The sequence below is a fragment of the Hyperolius riggenbachi genome, chromosome 2 (assembly GCF_040937935.1).
Source record: "Hyperolius riggenbachi isolate aHypRig1 chromosome 2, aHypRig1.pri, whole genome shotgun sequence".
In the NCBI taxonomy this organism is placed as follows: domain Eukaryota; kingdom Metazoa; phylum Chordata; class Amphibia; order Anura; family Hyperoliidae; genus Hyperolius; species Hyperolius riggenbachi.
The window spans coordinates 487,949,432-487,974,488 of NC_090647.1; the positions used below are offsets into that span (position 1 = coordinate 487,949,432).

General features: G+C 47.0%; 1 protein-coding gene across 2 annotated transcripts in view; it reads left to right on the forward strand.

Annotated features, from left to right (window-relative positions):
• LOC137547134 (lebercilin-like protein) overlaps window positions 1-18,602 on the forward strand; it is a 32,758-nt gene extending 14,156 nt beyond the window's left edge. The window contains exons 5-8 of one of the 2 annotated variants that reach the window (XM_068270369.1): window positions 4,337-4,394; window positions 10,344-10,435; window positions 11,359-11,416; window positions 17,899-18,602. In XM_068270369.1, coding sequence (XP_068126470.1) covers window positions 4,337-4,394; window positions 10,344-10,435; window positions 11,359-11,416; window positions 17,899-18,473 — 783 coding nt within the window. In that variant the 3' untranslated portion in view covers window positions 18,474-18,602. The remainder of the gene's footprint in view (window positions 1-4,336; window positions 4,395-10,343; window positions 10,436-11,358; window positions 11,417-17,898) is intronic. The other variant, XM_068270370.1, reaches the window with a different exon arrangement.
• Window positions 18,603-25,057: the final 6,455 nt, after the last annotated feature.

Genomic DNA, 25,057 nt, shown 5'->3' on the forward strand with positions numbered 1-25,057 from the left:
CATCAATGAATTGTTTGAGCAGGTCCTGTTCCGTACATTTTGATTCGCTCTTACATCCTGCCACCGCCACTATGAGCTCACCATGGAGGAAAGCCCTCAAAGCATCCCACACCGACAACATGTTCTCCTCATCTCTGTGGGCAAAAGTGAAATCATTGCTGTGTTTACTGATGGCATCTCTGTTTACTATAGAATATATTTTAACTTAAGGTATTTTAAAGAGAGTCTGAAGTGAGTTAAAAAATCACTTTTTACCTTATATTGAACATGGGCATGCTTGCCCCAGCTAAAACGCCGATATCCCGTAGCAGAACGGGGGGCCTGTACCCCCCAAATCCCCTCCTTGGTGTTCAGCGATCGCTTCCTGTTGAGGCAGGGCTAATGGCCGCAGCCCTGACTCTCAGCGTGTCTATCAGCGCGCATCTCCGCCTCTCCCCCGCCCTTCTCCCTCTTCCTTCACTGAGAGGGACGGGGGAGAGGCGGAGATCCGCCGCTGATAGACGCGCATGGAGGCAGAGCTACAGCCGAAAGCTCTGCCTCCATGAGCAGCAAAATCTACGACCAAGTTGGTCGAGGATTTTGCAGGGGGGATTTGGGGGTAAAGACCCCTCGTTCAGCCGCGGGATAGCGGCGTTTTAGCTGGGGCAAACATGCCCATGTGGAAAATACGCTAAAAAGCAATTTTTTAACTCACTTCAGAGTCTCTTTAAGTATTTAACCTCCCTAGCGGTATTGACAGATTATCTGTCCATACAAAACATGCTGTGAACAGTATAAACGTGCATACACATCAATACTCTCCTGCACTGTATACTAGACCCTTGCTTGACACATTTTGGCAAGTTACAGGAAAAAAAAAGTTATAAAAATTAATTTTATCACTTTTTGCACAGAAATCCTGGGGGAATTGAACGCCAGGGGTAAAGAAAACTAATCTATTTTTGTTTTGTAGTCTCTATGCCAGGTAAGCGCTTCAAACCATAAGTATACTTTTGTGGGAATAATACCACCACCAGGAACACCCTCAAGGATCCACACTCACCAATGTTGGTGGGCCAGGTATTACAGTGGCCTTATTGCGCCTCTGGGGTATTTTCAAGGCTCCCCACACCCTATGGCTGGTCTCTCCCAATCCAATCTGCCTTTTTGTCTTCTTAGAGTAACTTATACCTCAATGCAAACAAACACTATCATTGCGCAGATATCAGTAAAAAATGACACTTTATTAAAAAGGTTCCACTCACATGCCATCAGCTATGGGTAAGCTTGTGGAGTATTGGAACGGGCTCCACCCCGTGCGGCCTCCCGGGCTGACCGACGAATCGATGTTACTGGGGTCCCGCTCGCTCCTCGCACCACCGCGTCCCACGCTCCGGCGTGTGTTACTTCCGCATGTGGCTCCTCCCTATCGATTTCGTCATAAATGACTCATTCAGGGGATGGAGCCACCATGCGGAGATGTTGTATGTATACCAGTCGACTCCTCCCCGTCCTCTACGTCAGGCCTCCTTTCGCGCGTGCGTACCCCATGCGTTCTTCACATCGCGTCATGCGTGCATGTCATCGCGTTATGCGGACATGCCACACATGCTGGACGGCCTGCGTGCCCTGCGTCCCCCACGCCTATTGCGTTTCAGAATGCGTTCCGGAGCCCGGGAGTCTTCAACTTCCTAACCAACTTTATTGAACCATGTCCTCCTCGGACAACCTTGTTAATACATTTTAAAACCATTTTAAAATCACTCATTGTGACCCATATTATTGTCTACTCTTATACATTTTACACATTAGCCATATGCATTTTGTATTACATTTTAAATTGTACACTGCTGTACATTTACCATGTGTATCATATATTATTGCACTTATAATTACTATTATCACATCGCTATCCCTTTTTATTTGCTATCCCCCCTTGAAGTGGAGCATCCACCTCTCCACAAGCTCTTACATCATAAACTTTACATGATACTATAACATATCAAACAAGACCATACTTTTACAAACAGTTTCTACTCATATATCTATCAGGGTCATATTCCTATCCCTACCTCCGACATTATATGTTCACACTTTTTTACTCTGGTGGTCCATATCATCTCATTGATATTCATACTCCCTCTGCACCTTATTGTTCAGCCATAATATTGATCAACCGTATCTCAGCGCTTTATTAATTATAAATTTGTGAATATCCCTCAACTTTCATCAATGATAACTGACTTTAGCAGTCAGCATAGAAGCTTGGAGAGAATTATGTCAAGACATTGGGGAATCTTACTGGAAGATCCCACCCTAAGAAAATTATTACCAGAAAAACCAAAAATGATATACAGACGAGCGAATAATCTGAAGAACATGCTGGCCCCTAGCTGTGTAAACCCGCCCCAAGCACCCAAAATGGCACCATGGCAAAGAAAGGGTTTCTTCCCGTGTGGGGGATGTTTCTCTTGTAGGGGAGCCAGAGGGATGAGAACAGACTGCTTTGTGTCGTTCCACAATGGCAGATCCTTCAAAATTGAGCAGAATATAACCTGTCACACCAAGGGAGTAGTGTACTTACTTTGGTGTGAATGTGGCAAACAGTACATAGGTCGCACCAAAAGGGAATTGACTGAAAGAATTGCTGAACATGTTAGAAACATAAGAAAGGGGGTTAGAGGACACAGTGTCTCTGAGCATTTCAGGAGAGTGCATGACAGAGATCCAAGTGCACTGAATTTTTGTGCCATTGAAAAGGTGAGTATACCTTGGAGAGGGGGAAATAGGATTAGACTCATATCCAGAAAAGAGACGGAGTGGATATTCAAAATGGAAACTATGCAACCAAAGGGTCTAAATGTAGAGGTGGATTTGAACTGCTTCATTGATGAAAGTTGAGGGATATTCACAAATTTATAATTAATAAAGCGCTGAGATACGGTTGATCAATATTATGGCTGAACAATAAGGTGCAGAGGGAGTATGAATATCAATGAGATGATATGGACCACCAGAGTAAAAAAGTGTGAACATATAATGTCGGAGGTAGGGATAGGAATATGACCCTGATAGATATATGAGTAGAAACTGTTTGTAAAAGTATGGTCTTGTTTGATATGTTATAGTATCATGTAAAGTTTATGATGTAAGAGCTTGTGGAGAGGTGGATGCTCCACTTCATGGGGGGATAGCAAATAAAAAAGGATAGCGATGTGATAATAGTAATTATAAGTGCAATAATATATGATACACATGGTAAATGTACAGCAGTGTACAATTTAAAATGTAATACAAAATGCATATGGCTAATGTGTAAAATGTATAAGAGTAGACAATAATATGGGTCACAATGAGTGATTTTAAAATGGTTTTAAAATGTATTAACAAGGTTGTCCGAGGAGGACATGGTTCAATAAAGTTGGTTAGGAAGTTGAAGACTCCCGTGCTCCAGAACGCATTCTGAAACGCGATAGGCGTGGGGGACGCAGGGCACGCAGGCCGTCCAGCATGTGTGGCATGTCCGCATAACGCGATGACATGCACGCATGACGCGATGTGAAGAACGCATGGGGTACGCACGCGCGAAAGGAGGCCTGACGTAGAGGACGGGGAGGAGTCGACTGGTATACATACAACATCTCTGCATGGTGGCTCCATCCCCTGAATGAGTCATTTATGACGAAATCGATAGGGAGGAGCCACATGCGGAAGTAACACACGCCGGAGCGTGGGACGCGGTGGTGCGAGGAGCGAGCGGGACCCCAGTAACATCGATTCGGCGGTCAGCCCGGGAGGCCGCACGGGGTGGAGCCCGTTCCAATACTCCACAAGCTTACCCATAGCTGATGGCATGTGAGTGGAACCTTTTTAATAAAGTGTCATTTTTTACTGATATCTGCGCAATGATAGTGTTTGTTTGCATTGAGGTATAAGTTACTCTAAGAAGACAAAAAGGCAGATTGGATTGGGAGAGACCAGCCATAGGGTGTGGGGAGCCTTGAAAATACCCCAGAGGCGCAATAAGGCCACTGTAATACCTGGCCCACCAACATTGGTGAGTGTGGATCCTTGAGGGTGTTCCTGGTGGTGGTATTATTCCCACAAAAGTATACTTATGGTTTGAAGCGCTTACCTGGCATAGAGACTACATTTGAATTGAAGGACTGACTCAAGCCTTTTTCTAGGAGCGCACCCATAGTCTCAGGAACTGAGTGACACACATTGCTTATCCGGAGTATACACCATATTGGTGCAGACATTGTATATGTTCTTATAATATAAATCATATTGATTGTTGTTGGCATCTGAGCGCTGTATGAAATTGTGGTTTAATTATTTTTGTTTTGTATTTAAGGAAAAAGAAAGGCAGCTGGCCATCCTAAATATATATGCCAGTCGAGCACATCACAGAGGTACATAATATTAAATGATAAAGTTAATAATAACAATAATAATAATATTTGTTAAATAGCAATAGCCTGGGTAGTACTGCCCCATTTAGCATGGTTCACAATAGGGATTTTGTGCTAATATAAAGCCTGGTGACGTGTTTTTTGGTCGAAACTGGAATTACCGGTACTGGGCAAAAGACTCTGTGCTCTAACCCGGGGCAGTTTCTAGGCTAAATAACTCCCAGGGCGAGGGTTTTCGCCAGTGTCCGCCCCCCCCCCCCCCCCCTCGCTTGAAAATGTTATTTATGATGCGATATTTAGCTCCCTAGTATAGGTTAGCCAGCCATAAGTGCCCCAGTATAAGTTAGCCAGTCATAAGTGCCTGCCCCAGTATAAATAAGCCAGCCATAAGTGCCTCAGTATAGGTTAGCCAGCCATAGGTTTCCCAAAGTGTAGCTTAGGCAGCCATAGGTGGTCCAGTATAGGTTAGCCAGTCATAGCTTTCTCAGTATAGGTTAGCCAGCCATAGGTTACCCAGAATAGGTTAACCAGCCATAGATTCCCCAATAGGTTAGCCAGCCCAGGCTCCCCCCTCCATTGAAGAGATGTCTGGCAGTGGCAGCAGGGTGTTAACAATAACTCACCTTGCAGGCTTCAGGAGATATTCACGTGCCGTCTGTCTGCTCTGTGTACATCGCCGCTCACAGGAAGTTACACTACTTCCTGTAAGCGGTGCTGTACAGAGCAACCTGGGCAGCACGTGAATATCGCCTGAAGCCCGCAAGGTGAATTATTGCTAACACAATTTGCAAATAGTATACTGCTCGTTGCTTGGGTAAGGAGCATTATTTTATTTGCATAAAGAACTTTACCATAGCAATGCAAGTGTTACCCAAGTGTACCATAAGTTACAAGTCTCAGGGATGGCAGAACTCCCCCATAGTTCAAACAGATACTGCCATAAGCAGGTGAAACAATGACTTACAATGACAAAAGGTGTTAAAACAAACATTGTGCATTGTAGAGCCTTTGCTGAGCTCACTCCACTGCTAAAAGTGCCTACAATGGGCATTTCAGCATCACAATTGGACCATGCAGCAACTGGAAGAGGGAAGTTTTGTCTAATGAGTCATTTTTGTCTTGAAATTACCAAGATCTTAATCTAATCAAGCATTGTGGCTTTTGCTATAGCAAAGAAAAAAAAAGTCCTATCCATGGAAGCTCCACCTCAAGCTGGTACACAAACAACCAATATTTACTTACAATCAATGAATGATTCAATCAAAATCAATAGATTTTTTCTTGATTGAAAGTCAGTGGAGGTGTTGATAAATTGCAATCGGTCTTGAACATGTCTAGCTAAGTGGATTAACAAGCAAGCAAGCAAGCAACGAGCAAACTGTCAGCAGAGTTGCCCATAAATCTATCGACTTGGCAATCAGGGCCGTATACCATATGGCACTGTAGGCACGTGCCTACAAGGACCTGCCAATGGGAAGGCGGCTCATTCCCCTCCCTGAGTCCCTCCCTCCCACCTTCCCTATGCAGAGTCCGGAGGGTTACTCACCCTGCTCTTGGCATTCAACTGATGAGAACTCCTTTCAGTCAGGGGCAACTCTAGCTAGTACTGAGGTTCCTCTAGCTACCTAATACTTTGAGGCACCTTTAGATACGTTATATTGAGGGTACTTCTGGCTACCTACAGTAATACTAAGGGGCACCTGTAGCTACCTCAGGAGCGCCTTTAGGCATAGGCAGTACAGGCCATTGCCTGGAGTGCCATTGATCCGGGGGGTGCCATGTTGCTGGATTAAGCCCTGCCCCTAAATGAAGCCCCACCCCCTGACTAAGCCCTGCCCCCATGGGTGTTCTACTGTATTACTTGCTTCTGCTGCATCTGCTTAGCGTAAGTTGTAGGCAGCTGCCACTGTGTCCCTATGTGCCTTATGCATCCTTCCCCCCCCCCCTTTGTGCCTGCTTCTGTCCCTTTTTTTGCCTCCTTCTGTCTCCGTGTGCCTCCTTCAGTCCCTTGTGCCATTTCTGACCTCCTGTTTGTCCTTCTGTCTCCCTTTATGCCTGCTATCTCCCTTTGTGCCTCCTTTTGTCTCTATGTGCCTCCTTCAGTCCCCCTGTGCCACTTCTGCCTCCTTCTGTGCCCCTTTGTGCTTCCTTATGTCCCATTGTGCCTTTTTTTGTCCCCTTGTGCTACCCTCTGCCCCCTGTTCCTCCTTCAGTCCCACTCTGCCTCCTTCTGTCCTTATGTGACTCCTTCTGTCTCCATGTGTCTCTTAAGTCCCCATGTGCCACCTCTGTCCCCTGCGCCTTCCTCTGTCCCCTTGTACCTTCCTCTGTCCCCCTGTGCCTCCTTCTGTGTGCTTTTGTGCCTTCTTCTGTCTCCCAGTGGCTCTGTCTGCCCCCCCCCCCCGCACCTCCTTCTGTCTCCCTGTGCCTCCTTACATCCCCCTTTGCCGTCTTCTGTTCCCCTTTGTGCATCCTTCTGTTCCCCTTTGTGCCTCCTACTGTCTCTCCCCTGTGCCTCCTTCTTTCCTCCTGTGCCTCCTTTTGTCCCCCTTTGTACCTAAATCTGTCCCCCACTGTGCTTCCTTTTGCCCCCCTTCGTGCCTCCTTCTGCCACCCTTTGTGCCTCCTTCTGCCCCACTTTGTGCCTCTTTCTGCCCTCCTGTGTGCCTCCTTCAGTCCCCCTGTGCCTCCTTCAGTCTCCCTGTGCCTCCTTCTGTCCTTTTTTGCACCTCCTTCTGGCCCTCATGCCTTCTTCTGTCTACCTGTACCTCCCGCTGCCCCCCATTGTGCCTCCTTCTGCCCCACTTTGTGCCTCCTTCTGTCCTCATTTGTGTCTCATTCTGTCCCCCATTATGCCTCTTTTTGTCACCCATTGTGCCTCCTTCTGTCCCCTTGTGTGCCTCCTTCTGTCCCCTTGTGCCTCCTTATGTCCTCCTTTGTGACTTCTTCTGACCCTCAGGCCTCCTTCTGTCCCCCTGTGCCTCCCTTTGTCCCTCTGTGTGCCTTCTTCAGTCTCCCTGTGCCTCCTTCTGTCCCCCTTTGTGCCTCCTTCTTTCCCCCTTTGTGCTTCCTTATGTCCCCTTGTGCCTTTCTTTGTCCCCTTGTGCTACCCTCTGCCCCCTGTCCTTCCTTCAGTCCCACTCTGCCTCCTTCTGTCCTTATGTGACCCCTTCTGTCTCCATGTGCCTCTTCAGTCCCCATGTGCCACCTCTGTCCCCTGCGCCTTCCTCTGTCCTCTTGTACCTTCCTCTGTCCCCCTGTGCCTCCTTCTGTGCGCTTTTGTGCCTTCTTCTGTCTCCCTGTGGCTCTGTCTGTCCCTCCCCCCCCGTCTCCTTCTGTCTCCCTGTGCCTCCTTACATCCCCCTTTGCCATCTTCTGTTCCCCTTTGTGCATCCTTCTGTTCCCCTTTGTGCCTCCTACTGTCTCTCCCTGTGCCTCCTTCTGTTACCTGTGTGCCTGCTTCAGTCCCCCTGTGCCTCCTTCTTTCCTCCTGTGCCTCCTTTTGTCCCCCTTTGTACCTAAATCTGTGCCCCACTGTGCTTCCTTTTGCCCCCCTTTGTGCCTCCTTCTGCCACCCTTTGTGCCTCCTTCTGCCCCACTTTGTGCCTCTTTCTGCCCTCCTGTGGGCCTCCTTCAGTCCCCCTGTGCCTCCTTCAGTCTCCCTGTGCCTCCTTCTGTCCTTTTTTGCACCTCCTTCTGGCCCTCATGCCTTCTTCTGTCCACCTGTACCTCCCGCTGCCCCCCATTGTGCCTCCTTCTGCCCCACTTTGTGCCTCCTTCTGTCCTCATTTGTGTCTCATTCTGTCCCCCATTATGCCTCTTTTTGTCACCCATTGTGCCTCCTTCTGTCCCCTTGTGTGCCTCCTTCTGTCTCCTTGTGCCTCCTTATGTCCTCCTTTGTGACTTCTTCTGACCCTCAGGCCTCCTTCTGTCCCCCTGTGCCTCCCTTTGTCCCTCTGTGTGCCTTCTTCAGTCTCCCTGTGCCTCCTTCTGTCCCCCTTTGTGCCTCCTTCTGTCCCCCTTTGTGCCTCATGAAAGTGGAGCCGTACCTATGCATATTTTCTGGTGAAACGCTGCCCGCATTGTGTATTTTTGGGTTAAACGTTGCCACATTTAAGTGTATTTTTCTAGTGAAACGCTGTTGCAATAAGTGTAATTTCTGCCCCTTTAGTGGGGCGCCACAGGGGAGTGGGGGGTTGGCACCACAGGTTTTCTTGCCTGGAGTGACAAAATGGCTACAGGCGTCCCTGAGCTACCTATGATGGGCAAGGGAAGTAGGAGAGAAGTGACAGCTGGGATGCCGGAACACTTGCGGTGCAGTTTGACTGGAGTTTGTAGCTGGTTTATGGATGGCGAAGTCAAAGGTACCAGGACATCTGTGCCTATAGGCTCCTGTGAGGTAAATCTGGGCCTGCAGACAACCGACCATCAGATTGGATAATTATTATCGGATGGAAATTGTTGCCACTAAGTGCATGCCTAATAGACGATGCAATCAATTTTTGGCCGCACATGTCGATTGGACATGCTGCAAGGTGTCGGGCCATAGTGGTCGATCGGGTGCGCAGTGATAATGGCGAGTGGTATCATGACGAACGTGACGAAAACCACCACCGCTGTCCCCCCTAATGTCCAATGTGCCCCCCATGCACTATACATTACCTGTCTATGGACACCACTGGCTCCATGCTCTGTCCTCTATCCATACACATGCCCCACGTGGTTGCCGGAATAACATGGGCACGTGTGTAACATCACACACGTGCCAACATGTATGCCGGGAACCTTGTGGGGCTCATGTATGGACGGAGCCGGAAGCCAGCAGTGGCCACGGACAGATAATGAATAGTGCACCGGGCACTGGGGAGGCACATTAGACATTGGGCGAACAGCGTCAAGCCGGCGAGGCGACGGATGCAGCAGCACAATGCCAATTGCAGATCGAATTTAGCATGAAATTGATACGGAATCGTCCTGTGGTGTATGGGCAGCCAACATATCTCTCTCTAATCAGATTTGATTAGAGAGGGATTTGTCTCTTGGTCGAATCTGCACATAATAGCTAGATGTATGGCTACCTTAACTTGGCAGGAAAAATAGATTGGATTGAATAGCCATCATTCAACCATACCTCCCAACTTTTTGAAATGAGAAAGAGGGACACTTAAGCCACGCCCCTGCCACACGCCTGATCACGCCCCTGTCACACCCCTATTCACGCATACCATAAAGATTTCATAAGAAAAATATGGTGTTTTATAATTCAAACCACACTGGTCCTTTCTATCCTGGTTCATTTTCCTTCATATTAACATTTTAAAATTAGTAATATATCAATTTAAAGGATGGGAATAAAGTTTAGAGTCCATCAAACACATTTTTAGTAGAGAAATATATATATTTACATAGAAAGAGGGATAAAGTCCTGAAAGAGGGACAAATGAAGAGTAAAGAGGGACAGAGGGACAGGGCTCCCAAAGAGGGACTGTCCCTCTGAAAAAGGGACAGTTGGGAGCTATGATACAACTGTACATTGTCCAGTCGGGAAATCAGTCATAATAATCAATTTCCAGAAAGATTCCGACTGACTGTGTGTGCCATCTGCTGCAGGGCTGAAAGGGTATGCTGTTGACATCTTGGTGCCCGATACCACAGGAAACCTTCAGGGGTTGTGTGTAGTGTGTGCCTCAATGGGTCACAGCCGTTTTGGCACCATAAAAGGGACCTGCACAGTGTTAGGCAGGTGGTTTATGTTTTCACTGATCAGCATATTAACCTGTGCACTGAGACAACAATATACACAAGAGCTTGTAGCGCTACAAGCAGGGGTGCCACAGCTTGATACACCTCATTATACATACTTCAAGAGCGTCTCACCACAGGCATTCATACTGCGATACTGCAGCTACTGACAAGAGTCACTGACTTGTAACATTTTTCGGTTTCTAGGATTTACTTTAACAAAGAGTACACAGACAGAGAAGGAGATGATTATACAAGAGCGGGAGGATGTGGAGAAGCCTCATAATCTCTGTGACAAGGTAAATGGAACATTCACCATACTATAGCGCTGCACTGTACACTGAACAATTCTTTGCTCACCCATCATACCTGGCCGAACACCAGGCTAAAAGTAGCCAAACATGGGTCAAAAGTGGCCCTATGGCTATGATCCCAAATGGACATTGCGGTGCGACTTAAAGAGACACTGTAATATACTGTATATATTTAAAAAAAAACACCTGGGGACACTTACCTCAGGATGGAGAAGCCTTGGAATCATAAAGAAGCTACCCCATCCTCCTCTCTCCCTCTGTTCCTGCACTGGCTCCTTCAAAACCACAGCTGGCAAGCCTGTTGGCTGTAGCACAGGTGCAGTAGCGTCTGCAATACCTACCTTCCCCTGCTCCATCGCAGGTGCAGCAGTGTGGACCCGGTCAGGCTCGGCTATTTCTGCCTCAGCCCAAACGGAAGGCCCCCTGTGAGGATGAAGATGGGAATGCACAGACTAATGGAGGAGTGCATCGGCCAGGACAGGTGCTACACTGCCAAAAACCCTGCAAGGGCCCCTGGGAGCACAATAAAGTTGGCGGAGTAGACCTGGGGAAGCCTGGCAGCCAGCTTGGAAACCCTAGTGGTGTAAGTTATCAGAAATTAAGGGACCCTGATGCAACTTACGAGGGGGATGGATGGGGGTTGTTAGGGCATCCCTAGGTTAATTTTGCTTAGGGGCCCCATTGTAACTAGAACCGGCCATGCTTGTGGAAAAGGGCTCTTAGTGGCATAAATAAGGGGTCGGTCATCCCTATATAGCAATGCAATGTTATGTAAAGTGACATTATAACAGGTTCACTTTAAACTGTTACCACAACTGGCAAAATAAAGCAATGTAAAATGGGAAGAGTACTGACTATGCAGAGTTGTGTGAAAGATGCCCTAGATAAAAACCCAGCTATCATTACAGGACAGTGAATATGAAAGTGATGCAGTGACAAAGGAAGAATGTAGTTCACAGAATGAAGGTGAGTGATTGAGAGCTCCAGGAAGAAGTCTAATGTAATCAGTAATTATTAGTTCAGCACTGGCAATACTGCACGATGTACAAGACAAACATTTATCACTGTGATAAAGTGGGGGATGCCAGAATGTCTCCATTTTCTTATCACAACTACAGGGGTTGGACAAAATAATGGAAACACCTTGAAAATCAACAAAATATATTTTAATATGGTGTAGGTCCACATTTTGCGGCAATTACAGCCTCAATTCTCCGAGGTATTGATTCATACAAATTGTGAATTGTTTCCAAAGGAATTTTAGCCCATTCTTCAGTTAAAACACCCTCCAGTTCTTTTAGAGACGATGGCGGCGGAAATCGACTTCTTACTTGAAACTCTAATAACGACCATAAATGCTTAATAAAGTTGAGGTCTGGGGATTGTGGTGGCCAGATGAGATGCTCAACTTCATTAGACTGTTCCTTGTGCCATTCTTTAACAATTCTAGCTGTATGGATTGTGGCATTATCATCTTGAAAGATGGCATTCCCCTCCGGAAACAGTTCTTGAACCATAGGATGAACTTGGTTGCCCAAAATTCCTAAATAGTCTCTGCTGTTAATTCTTCCATGAAGGGAAATCATTTGCCCGGCGGATTTCCAAGAAATAGCACCCCAGATCATCACAAAGCCCCCGCTTACGGTTGGGAGAAGGCAGTCTGGATGAAATGCTTCTTTTGGCTGTCTCCAAACGTACACTCAGCCCGGAGGTTGGAAATAAGGTATACGATGATTTGTCAGAGAAAATCACATTTTTCCACTGCTCGAGGGACCAAATCTGATGGTTTCTACACCACTCTAAACACTTTGGAACATTTGTCTTTGAGAGCAGAGGTTTTCTAATTAAATCCAGATTTGTGCAGCTCCCGATGAACAGTTTTTGTGGAAACTGGGTTCTGTAGGTGTTCATTCAGCTCTGCAGTGATTTTAGGAGCTTTTGAGTCTTGCGAGCTTTTCTAACAATTCGATTTAGATTCCGATGGTCTCTCTCAGACAACTTCGACTTTCGGCCACAACTGTGCTTTGCTGATGATGTTTTTCCTGCTCTTTCAAAGGCAGTCATTACTTTTGAGACAGTACCAATGCCAAGCATTCGGGCAGTTTCTGTTACAGTAGCGCCTGCCATTCGAGCACCAACAATTTGGCCTCTTTGAAAGTCTGAGAGATCTGCCATTTTTTAAATTATAACCAACTTTTGTTTAAATATCTGTAAAAAAAACAATTATTTTAATTAAACATATCAAATAACAAAAAATAATAAACAAAAAAAAATAACATATGTCAAGTTTTGATTGCTTAAAACATGTTCAAAGATTATGATGCCAAAATGTTAGGTGTTTCCATTATTATGTCCAACCCCTGTGTATATGACTGGAGGCATGCGAGCCACACTCTAGCAAGCCCAGGGGCATTTTTAGACATAGGCAATACAGGCCATTTCCTAGATTGCCATTGGTCCTGGGGCCACCATGCCCCTGGATTAAGCCCTGACCCCTGAATGAAGTACTGTTTGGAATAAGCCCCACCCCACAGGTGTTCTATCACTGCTTCTGCTGCGTGTAAGTTGCAGACAGCTGCCACTGTGTCCCTCTGTGCCACCTCTTTCCCTGACCCATGCATCCCTCTGTCCCATTGTGCATCCTTCTTCTCCCCTTTGTGCCTTCTTCTGTCCCCTTTGTGTCTCCTTCGGTCTCCTTGTCCCTCTTTCAGTTCCCTGTGCCACCTCTGCTCCCTGTTTGTCCTTCTGTCCCTTGTGCATCCTTCTGTCCCCCTTTGTGCCTCCTTATGTCTCCATGTACCTCCTTCAGTCCCCCTGTGCCACATCTGCCTCCCTGTGCCTCCTTCTATGCCCCTTTGTGTCTCCTACTGTCCCCTTGTGCCTCCTTTTGTCCTCCTCCTGTCTCCCTTTGTGCCTCTTTTTTTGTCTCCATGTGCCTCTTCAGTTCCCCTGTGCCACCTCTGCCCCCTTGCACCAGGCCATTGCCTGGAGTGCCATTGATCCTGGGGGTGCCATGTTGCAGGATTAAGCCCTGCCCCCTAAATGAAGCCCCACCCCCTGACTAAGCCCTGCCCCCATGGGTGTTCTACCGTATTACTTGCTTCTGCTTCATCTGCTTAGCGTAAGTTGTAGGCAGCTGCCACTGTGTCCCTATGTGCCTTGTGCATCCTTTTTCCCCCCTTTGTGCCTTCTTCTGTCCCTTTTTGTGCCTCCTTCTGTCTCCGTGTGCCTCCTTCAGTCCCTTGTGCCATGTCTGACCTCCTGTTTGTCCTTCTGTCTCCCTTTATGCCTGCTGTCTCCCTTTGTGCCTCCTTATGTCTCCATGTACCTCCTTCAGTCCCCCTGTGCCACATCTGCCTCCCTGTGCCTCCTTCTATGCCCCTTTGTGTCTCCTACTGTCCCCTTGTGCCTCCTTTTGTCCTCCTCCTGTCTCCCTTTGTGCCTCTTTTTTTGTCTCCATGTGCCTCTTCAGTTCCCCTGTGCCACCTCTGCCCCCTTGCACCACCCTCTGTCCCCCTGTTCCTTCTTCTGTGCCCCTTTGTGCCTCCTTTTGTATACCTGTTCCTCCTTCTGTCCCCCTTTGTGCCTCCTTCTGCCCCCCTTTGTGCCTCCGTCAGTCTCCCTGTGCCTCCTTCAGTGCTCCTATGCCTTCTTCTAACGTCCTGTGCCTTTTTCTGTCCCCCTTTGTGCCTCATTCAGTCCCCTATTGCGCCTTCTTCTGCCCCCCCTTGTGCCTCCTTTGGTCCCCATGAGTGCCTCCCTCAGTTCCCCGTGCCTCCTTTTGTCCTAATTTTTGGCTCCTTCTGTCCCCTTTTTTGCCTCCTTCTGTCCCCCTGTGTGCCTCCCTCTGTCCCTCGGTGTGCCTCCTTCAGTCCCCCTGTGCCTCCTTCTGTCCTACTTTGTGACTCCTTCTGGCCCTCATGCCTCCTTCTGTTACCATGCCTCTTTCTGTCCCTTTGTGCCTCCTTCTGTGCCCATGTGCTACATCTGCCACCCTATGCATCCCTCTGTCCCACTGTGCCTAGGCTCCTTCTGTCCCTCTGTCTGCCCAGCTGTGGCTCCTTACGTCCCCTTGTGCCTTTATCTGTCCCTGTTCCACTCCTGCAATCCTCCAGCCCAGTGTGTAAATGCAGAGTATAGCAGAGCAGAAGCTGTGATCTCACCTCCCTGCTGGAGTCCAGTGCTGTACCTGTGTGACCATCCTGTCTGTCCCCTGCTTCCTCTAGTGCTGGCACCTCACTCTCCTCATGTCGCGTCTAATTAAACTACATGTTGTATTAGATGCTGGGCACTAGGCCGAGCGGACAGGCAGAAGCACAGTACTGGACTCAAGTGGAGAGGTGAGAGCATCGCTTCTGCTGCGATATACTCTGCATTTACACACTAAGCTGGCAGAGAGCAGAAAGGGGGTGTGCAACAAAATGCGACAGAATCCGCCGGTTGTTTATATCTCGGGGACTTCTTGTGTTAAGAATCTACCTTATACACCACATGGTTCAAATTCTATAGCGTGTGCATGTGTTTTTTTTGGGAGGGCGGGGTAACACAGGACTTCTTGCCTGGAGTGCCAAAAGGGTAAAAAACCGCCTTGAACAAGCCTTATGTACCAGCAGTTCTGACAGGGGCACAACAACAGCTTATGGGGCCCCGCTGCGCAATTGTCATGAGGCCACCAGAAATCCAAACTTCGCCCCACCCCATGCACATACCATGTCCAGACCAAGTGCTTTTGGAGCACTTGACAAAGGGTATATAGCCCAAAATGTTGCGCTGCCCTATGTTTGCTGTAGGACCGCATTTTTGATGGAATAAACAACTTTGGACATTCATTTCCCAGGTCAAGGGTTGAGCCCGGAGTGGATTTTTCTTTATCTGGTTTGAGCCTCCATATCCCTCTCACCTCATGTTCTCTAAAGCCCCATCTACACCATACAATTTTTTGTCCAATTTGATTCGATTCATCGATTCGATTCGATTGAATCCGACATGTCCGATCGGATATGTCGGATTGAATCGAATTAATGAATCAAATCAAATAGAATCTGATAAAAAATTGTATAGTGTAGATGGGGCTTTAAAGTCCGACAATTCTGTGATTTTCACATAATATTTATTCCGTTGGGCTCCCATAAACACAGAAAGGTACGGCTTCACTTGTTTTCAACTGCTTTACTATATTATTATTTTTTATTGTATTGATAAAGCACCAACATATTACGCAGCGCTGGACAATAAATACATAGAATGATAAAAAGGATGACAGACGTAACAAGGTTATACAACATATGACAAAGCTACACAAGGCAAACAGGGTACAAGATACATGATGATGCGATTTTTGGCTGGTTAGCTAGGTCCAATAATACAAGTAAAAGGCAGTCATAGGAAAGGAGCACATGATCATGTAGAATAAACTAGGGAAGGGAGGACCCTGCCAAAGGCATACAATCTAAGGGGAGGGGAGACTAGGTACACTAGGTAGCGCTGAAGAGTAAGTATTCATCAAAGAGTTACTGTGTGGTAGGGGGTGGGCCCAGGGCCGGTTTAACTCCCGTTGTGGCGCCGGGGCAAAAGTAACCTGGGGCCCCCATCCCACTGCCCAAACGCCAAGGCGTGCACCCCGATGCTGCCAGAACCCCGTCCTCCCCCTTATTGATCCACACTGTTAAATATATCCGCAAGCGGGGCCCCAGCACGACAGCAGCACTTGTAGTTTACCTGTCTCAGCTGCTGTGCTGGAGCTGCTTGCCCGTCTTCATTCTATTTCCTGTGTAACCCGGCACATGTTACACATGTTATGATGCACCCAGTCACACAGGAAATAGAATGAAGATGGGCAAGCAGCTCCAGCACAGCAGCCGAGACAGGTAAACTACAAGTGCCGTTGTCGTGCTGGGGCCCCGCTAGCAGTTATATTTAATAGTGTGGATCAATCGGGGGAGGTTGGGGCTCTGGCAGCGTGGGGGGGAAGGGGGAAAGCGACCACATTAATGTTAAGGCAGCGGGAGGCTGGAGGCCCCAGCAGTGCTCGGGGGCCCTGGGGCAATTGCCCCCCAAGCGCCGGCCCTGGGTGGGCCATCTTGAAGAGGTGGGTTTTGAGGGCTTGCTTGAATGGGTTGAAGGAAGGAGCGAGTCGGATGGGCAGTGGAAGGGAATTCCAGAGGGTGGAGGCTACTTTTAAAAAATCCTGCAGAAGCGCATGGGAGGCGCTCTTCTTTTGTTTTTCTTGGGTGGTGGAAGAGAGGGTAATAATAGCCTGATATGATATTTATCTTGTCAGATTGAGGACTCTATGGACAAAGACACTAGTAAGAGACCCAGTGGGCAGAGCATGCTATGCATCACTTGAGGGCTAGATTGATCTTCTAGGATCATACATCAGATTGGTCCGCTTGACATAACTGCCTAATACTTTCTCTGCATCACTAATAGGGATGTCCAATAAGATCAGGTCATTGAGGCATGGGGATTGGCAGGCATCTAATACTCACCTGTGCTCCCGCTACATAGGAATTACTGGTTGTAGCTGATTATAGACTACAACTAGCATTCATTTGGGCACCGGGATTATGAGGTTTGGTTTAGGCACTTAGATGAGGTGGTTAGGGTTAGGCATTAGTTCTCGGGGGGAGGGGGCAGTTCAGGCACTTAGATGAGGTGGTTAGGCTTAGGCATTAGTTGCGAATGGGGGTCAGTTTAGGCACATAGATGAGGTGGTTAGGCATTAGTTGTGGGGGGGTGTCGGTTTAGGAATGTACGTGAGGTGGTTAGACATTACAGTAGTTGTGTGTGGGGAGGGGTTGGGGTTAGGCACTTAGATGAAGTGATTAGGGTTAGGCATTAGTTGTGTGGGGGGAGGTCAGTTTAGGCACTTAGGTGAGGTGGTTAGGGTTAGGCATTAGTTGTGGGGTGGGGGGGTGGGTTTAGGCACTTAGATGAGGTGGTTAGGGTTAGGCATTAGTTATGGGGCGTCGGTGTAGGCACTTAGATTAGGTGGTTAGGGTTAGGCAATAGTTGTGGGGGGCTCTAGGCACTAATAGGGTGAGTTGCGGTTAGGCATTAGATGGGGTATCCAGTTTAGGCACTTAGATGGGAGGGTTCAAGTGGGAATTGGTGCTAAGAACTGCATAGTAACATTTGGTGAACTAGATTACCGTTTTTTTATTACTATCAGCACTACCCAGCGTTGGCACCCCTACAGAAACAGTGCTACTGCAATTTCGTACTCCGAATGAGATGCAAATAATTCTAAGTTGATGCAGGATTATGCAAATATTGTATGCAAATTTGAAAATATGCATATAAAATTGGCAGGATGCTGAATTAACGCTGTATTAATTGCATGCCACTGACCACCCCTAATCACTATCAACTAGGAGCTTGTGAATGGGTCAATGCTACTTTTTATCAATGCTATATTGATGTTATATTTATTGGTCAACTTACAGACACTCCAGTGTATGAGGTGCAACAGACAGAAGAAAAGAGCACACAGAAACCAGACGGCGAACATGAAGTTTTAAGCGAAGAGCAAGATGATAAAAAAGAAGAAGGACATTCAGTTAAAGTAGACACTGACCAGCATGGAAGTAGCCTGGAGTATGAGTTGGTCACTGAATGCGGAGTTCATGCCGAAAGTGGACATTCCGTTGGGATAGCTCTGGAAAAGAGTAATAGAGGACAATATAGATTTACCAAAGCCACTGAGAATCTCCACCAAGGGCTTCCAGCCATAGGCCCATTATCCTGCTACACCACTGCCCAGAACAATCAAAGTCTTCTACTTCAAAACAAAAGAAGCCCTGCTAACCAAGGGCATTTTCCAAAAAATCCCAGTAACAGGCTAAACTATGCAACAGAAGAGAAGACTAAAACTAAAAACAATACAAGGCTAGACAATAAGAACATCCTAATGAAAGAACTTTTTGGACCTGAGTATAACTTGAAGAGCAATTTTTTAACTCCCTCTTTAGCTGCATCCAAGAAGATACCTCCTAGAGGGCAACATGTATGCAAACTTTAGATCAGACTTTACATGCAGCAAAAATTACTAAACCAGTTTTTGATTTCTTTAAGACGTTCCATGAATTTAAATATGCATATGTTTAAGTAAAATTGAATGGATCCATAATAAAAGTTAATTAGAAATCTACAGCACCTACTTCTTGATGCTTAATATATTATATGAATGTACAGATATAATGACTGATAATTCATAGTTGTCTGTTTTCTAATTTATGTTGCAAATCTCTGATTCCTATGCATGGGCTCAGGAAATACAGTGCTGCCCATAATTATTCATACCCCTGGAAAATGTTGACTTAAAGTTTCTTCTATTAAACCAGCAAGTAATTTTTTTCATGGGAAATGACATAGGTGTCTTCCAAAAAAAAAAACATTTCTCAGCTTTTATTTACATTTGAGAAAAAAAGTGTCCAGTCCAAAATTATTCATATCCATCACAAAGTGTCAGTCTGCGGGAATTTACAAAGTTCTATACCATTCCAAATAGTCCAAGCTGTTCTAAAGCATGCTAATTACCCTGATTAATTGGGAACAGTCAACTCAACTGGTGAAAAACAGCAGCTCTCTGCAGTTGGTTTGTAGACAGTCATGGCTAAGGGCCCATTTCCATTTACGAATGGGAGCCAAAGGGATGCGATGCGGCTACGCATCACTTCCGCTCACATTCGCATCACTTCCACATCCCCTGAATGGAGGAGATGCGGGCAGGTGCGGGCGGAATGCGGGCGTGCGAGAATCTTCAGTATGCTGCAGATTCTCTGATGTCTCCGCACCACTCCGGAAAACAAGCATGCAATGAAAACTGTTCCATTGCCGTGCTTTGGTTACAGTTTGGCTGCGGTGTAATGCGGGTATGTAGCCACATTGCACTGCGTGTAGTGGAAATGGGCCCGACTGCGCATTGTGGCTGCTTCCAAGTCAGGAAAGGGCTACAAGGCCATTTCTAAATGTTTTCAAATTCCAGTGGCTACCGTGCAAAGTATTAAAAAATACAAGATGTTCCACACTTTGGAAAATTTCAGAGGACATGGTCAGAAGCCAAAAGTGGCACCTGTGCTGGCCAGGAAAATAGTGAAAGAGGTTAAAAAAAAACGATAACCACCAAGGCCATCCTGGTGAATCTGGGCTCTTCTGGTGGCAATGTCTCAAGGCACACAATCCAACGGACACTGCACACTGCTGGGTTCCACGGATACAGACCAAGGAGGACGCCACTTCTCCAGATAAGGCACACAATAGCCCGCGCAAATCGGGCGAACCGCCATAGACTTCAATGGGCAGGTGAATTTTAAAATATACAGGGACTATTTCTGGCCACAAAAGTGATGGAAAAGTTGTTTCAAGGGGTCTAACACCTGGAGGGGGGCATGCCGGAGTGGGATACATGCCAAAAGTCCCTCGGAAAATTACGTATTAGACACGGAGTAGGGTTATTTTCCCTAAAGGGCAGAAATCACATTACATTCCTAAATTGGAGGCATAAAGTGCTTTAAAACATCTTGCGTGTGTATACATCGATCAGGTAGTGTAAGTAGTGTACTGCTTCACACTGACAGACCAAACTCACAATTTAACGCACCACAAACAGCTGCAAAGGGTTGTCAGGCAGACATCCGTGGTCAGATGGACCCTTGACCCAACGCTGTGTGCCAGAGATGGCACCACTTGCCTTTCAACATCACGGTACAGTTTGGGTATTGCCTTTTTGGAAAAATAATTGCGTCCTGGTATCTTCCAGTGCGGTGTCCCAGTCGCCACAAATTTCCGATAGGCCTCAGAGTCTACCAGCTTGTATGGTAACAGCTGGCGGGCTAACAGTTCCAACAAGCCAGCTGTCAGACGCCAGGCAAGGGGGTCACTGGCAGACATTGGCTTCTTCCGCTCAAATATTTCCTTAACGCACACCTGGCTGTGGGCAGAGGAGCAGAAACTGCTCAAGGTTAAAGGAGGAGTGGAGGAGGGTGGCTGTGTGTTTGTGTGCTGCTTTTCCTCATGTGCTCATCCCACTGGTGTTTGTGATGGGAGATCATGTGCCTTCGTAAGGCAGTTGTCCATAGGTGGGTGTTGCACTTTCCACGACTCAGTTTTCATTGGCAGAGATTACAGATGGCATCGCTGTAATCTGAGGCAGAGACATAAAAAAAAATGCCACCCTGCTGAGCTCTGGGATAACGGCATTCTGGTGGTGGCAACAGCAGGCGTTGAAGGGCGTGTTGGCTGGCTGACCCTAGGTGGCGATACATGCCGTCGAACACTGCCACAAGCTGTTTGAAACGAGCTCCCCCTGCTGCTTACAGTAACTTGTCTCCTTCTCCTCTCTGTCTTCCCCTCTGAACTGTCACCCTGTTCATCTCATCTTCTAGGCTCTCATGTGGCATCCATGCCCACATCATCATCATCCATAGCTTTGCTTGTATCAGACACTTATTTATTTATTTATTGCATTTATAAAGCGCCAACATATTACGCAGCGCTGGACAATAAATAGGGATACATACAATATTTAGGGGTGACATACAGCAAAATGACAATACCTGAATACAAGAAAGAGCAGATCATGCAGCACAGTATGAGTACAAGGTAATGCTTAGTTAGTCACTGGAGGGGAGCATGGAGATTAGGCAAGTTAGGTTCACTCAGATGCATAGCATGGGTTCACAGTAATGGAGGTGCATGATCAGGTAGGACACAAAAGGAGGAGGACCCTGCCCAAAGGCTCACAATCTAGAGGGAGAGGTAAGGACACGGAAGGTAGGGGACCAGAGTTCAGCTGTGGGTTTAGAGCACTTGTGAGGGGTAGTAGGCCAGAGTGAAAAGGTGAGTTTTGAGGGCTTTCTTGAAGATGTTGAAGGAGGGGGCTGCACTAATGGGTGGATGTAGGGAGTTCCATAGTGTTGGAGCAGCTCTTGAGAAGTCCTGGAGGCGTGCATGGGACTGGGTGATGCGGGGGGGCGGTTAGGCGAAGTTCATTGGAAGAGTGGAGTGAGCGGCTAGGTGTGTACCTCTGAGTAAGATCGGAAATGTAGGTTGGATAGGTTTTGTGGACAGATTTGTAGGTCAGACACAGTATCTTGAATCTGATTGTGGACTGGATAGGAAGCCAGTGGAGGGATTCAAGGAGGGGATCCGCCGTGGTGGAGCAATGGGAGCAGTGGATAATTCTGGCTGCCGCATTCATGATGGACTGCAGTGGGGCTGTTCAGGTCATAGGGAGACCAGACAGCAGGGCATTGCAGTAGTCAAGGCGGGAAATTATGAGGGCATGGATGAGGAGTTTTGTGGTGGCAGAGGTCAGGAAAAGGCGAATCTTACAGATGTTACGAAGGTGGAAGTTGCAGGACTTTGTGAGGTTTTGGATGTGGGGAGTGTGGGAAAGTGCGGAGTGCAGGGGGACACCCAGACAGCGGGCTTGAGAGGTAGGGTGAATGGTAGTGTGGTTAACAGTGAAATGCACATCTGGGAGGTTTATGGATGTCCGGGGTGGGAAGATCATAAATTCCATTTTGTCTAGGTTTAGTTTCAGGAACCTAGCGGACATCCAGGAGGAAATGGCTGATAGACCGGAGGAGACCTTGTCCATGGTAGTGGTGGATATGTCAGGGGTGTGGAGGTAGATCTGGGTGTCATCTGCATACAGATGATAGTTAAAACCCATGGAGGAGATAACCTTGCCAATAGAGGATGTGTATAGGGTGAACAGTAGGGGGCCAAGGACTGAACCTTGGGGGACACCCACCGAGAGGTGGTTGGGGGTGGACGAGGACTCATTGAAGGCGGTCGTGAAGGAGCGGTTGGAGAGGTAGGATGAAGAAATACTAGAGGAGTAGGGGATGATCTACTGTGTAAAATGTTGCTGAAAGGTCAAGGAAGAGGAGAATGGAGTATTTACTGTAACGATCCGCTCAGCTGCCTGCGCAGGCAGGCAGCCTTTTGATCATTATTCAGGTCTGCATGCTGCAGGACTCTGGAAAGTAGACCTTCTGTCAGTTTTGCAGCTTGTGCTTGCTGAGGAATTTGCATACGTTGTCATGCAAATTGCCTGGCCACATTCATTGGAGGCGTGTACTATAAGTAGTATGTGTGTCCCACAATGCTTCGCTGCTCATAGAGGTTTGTTCCTGCTGGACTCACCTGGAGTGTCAGCCACTGCTATCTTAGTATAGTTAATTCTTGGGGAGTGCTCCTTGCATTCCTAGTTAGTGCAGTCAGTTTGTGTATAATTTGTACTGCCTATTCTGTCTTGTCTTGTCTGTCGCGATTGCGCTGTCACCAGCGGCGGTTGATAGCGAATCGCTCTGTCTTGTTTGGATCTCACTAGCCTCTAGCGGTAGCGGCTGTGGATCCTTCTGATCTGAGTTCCTGGAGTGTAAGCTGGAGCAGCGGTTGCTACCGGCTACCTCATCTGATCTGTCTTGTTTAGATCGCACTAGCCGCTAGCGTTAGCGGCTGTGGATCTTTCTGATCTGTGTTCCTGCTTGGATCACACTTGCTCTGGCGGAAGAGCGGTGGATCCTTTCTGCCTAGTTCCTGTTTCTCGTTTGTCTGTCTTGTCTGATACGGGCGCTTGCTGTAGGCTCGATGAGGTAACCGTTAAGCAAGCGTTCACGTTCTTTGTTTCGTGTTTGTCTGTTGATGGTTAGTTAGGCGTGCTTGTCTCTATTGTGCTTATCACGTGGAGACCGCGCATAACCGCGTGCACTGTTGCGAATGAGTGCGGTGTTCGCGGTTAGCTAGCGTTTATTATTTTCCGTATATTCTCATTGTATTTGCTGTGCCTTTGCTACCCTCGTATTCTATTCTGATCTGCCTTGTGTCACGTCTGGCGATCGCACCTCTCGCGATCGCGTTCCTGTTTCGTATCTGCTGTTGTGTGTGCGCGGTCGCGGGGTGGCGACTAGATTGGCGCACACACATACAACCTATCCCTTTGCTCAATCTCATTCGCAATCGCCTCTCTTGCGATTGCGTTCTGCGCTTCGTACAAATTCCTGTCTGGCATTTGTGGAGGTACAGAGGATTGGTTCCTCTGCACTCCCCAGCGCCATCTGCCGACAGGAATTTTCCCTCTACTGGTGCTTGCACCAAAAGCTGGGTTCTAGTATCTTGACACGCTTGTGGAGGACCTCTGCAGTGTCAGCGCACATCTTTGTGCGCTGAACACGGAGATATCCCACAATCGTTACATTATGAGCAGCCCAACCCAAAACCCCAGTGTAGACGGAATTTCTGATTTGTACGATTTTGCTGAGTATGGTTCCTGTGTCTTTAAGAGTTTCAAAATATTAAATTCAGAGACGAAAGAGGATTTTCTCTCTGAATGCGTAAAATTTTGTCTGAATCCTACTTTTCAAATTACTGATCCGTCCACGTCTGCTCTCCAATTAGCTTATGTGCTTTTGAAAGATGATCTGTTTGTATGGGCTCATGAAATCTTGCAAGACAATTCTTGGAATGATAATCTATATCAGTTTCTCACATTTACATTCTCCTACTGGTTTGAGTTGCCTTGCTTGCCACCTGCCCTGTATGAGTGTGTAGTTGCTAATGAGTCAGCTGCTCTACCTACTTCATGCAAAACCATTCAGTTTGAAAATGAATGCAGTAACTATTCCCCTGTGTCTAAACAGCAGCCACCTAAAGCAGCAAGGACTAAAAGCAGGAAAAAAAGGAAGACTTCTCAGCTGAAAAATCCGTTGCCCATAGCAACTACAAATAAAAAAATTGTGTCTGTAAAGTCTGAAATTTCTCAGTCTCAGGTTTCATTACCCCAAGAAAGGGCATTTGTGGATCCTTTGATAGGCAGAATTATTTTCTATATTAAAGGAGTGAGAAAGTCTTTGCATGTTCCTGACCCCAACCCTTATGAGGGTTTCTTGGAAACAGAGTTGTTTGAACCCCCATTTGCTCCAGGGGATATTGGAGCATTAATTGAGGAGTTTGAGGTTGATTGGAAGGCGTTTTGCGATTTTTACATCGCAAAAAGCGCAGAGATTCTTTATGCTTGTCTTGATTCGGTGTACGCTTTGATTGACTCTGATGAGTGTGATGAATGTTTTGTGAATCCGGTGACTTATGTGTGGCAGACGATTTTGGATGAATTGCACACACACCAATCAATTGACTTCAATAAAGAGACATCGTTATCGGATGATTGTTCCTGCCTTTCTGGGGTAAAGCATGTGAGTCTAGATATTGTGCGACCTGACATGAATGGGTGCACTACTGTGGTTGATTCTTGTGCGAATCTTGAAAGATTCTCTCCTGATTGCGTGAAGTTTGAATCTATGCGATGTAATGCCTGTTTCTCAGATGTTCCTGCAGATTGTGATCAACATGAATGTGCCAGTTTTCTCAAAGAGATGTGGGATCCCTTGTCATCTAAGAACAGATCTTTAAGATCTTCCATCTATGATCCTGCTATAGGAAAAATTCCTAAACTATGCAGCATCAAAAGTGAAATTAATATGCCTAATAAAGTTTATTCTGTTGATGTCGCTATTTCTTCTGCAGATGAGTCTCTGTCTCACCCTGTTCACACCTGTAAGGGTCCGTTGCCTGGGGACAATTGCTCCAGTGTTTCGA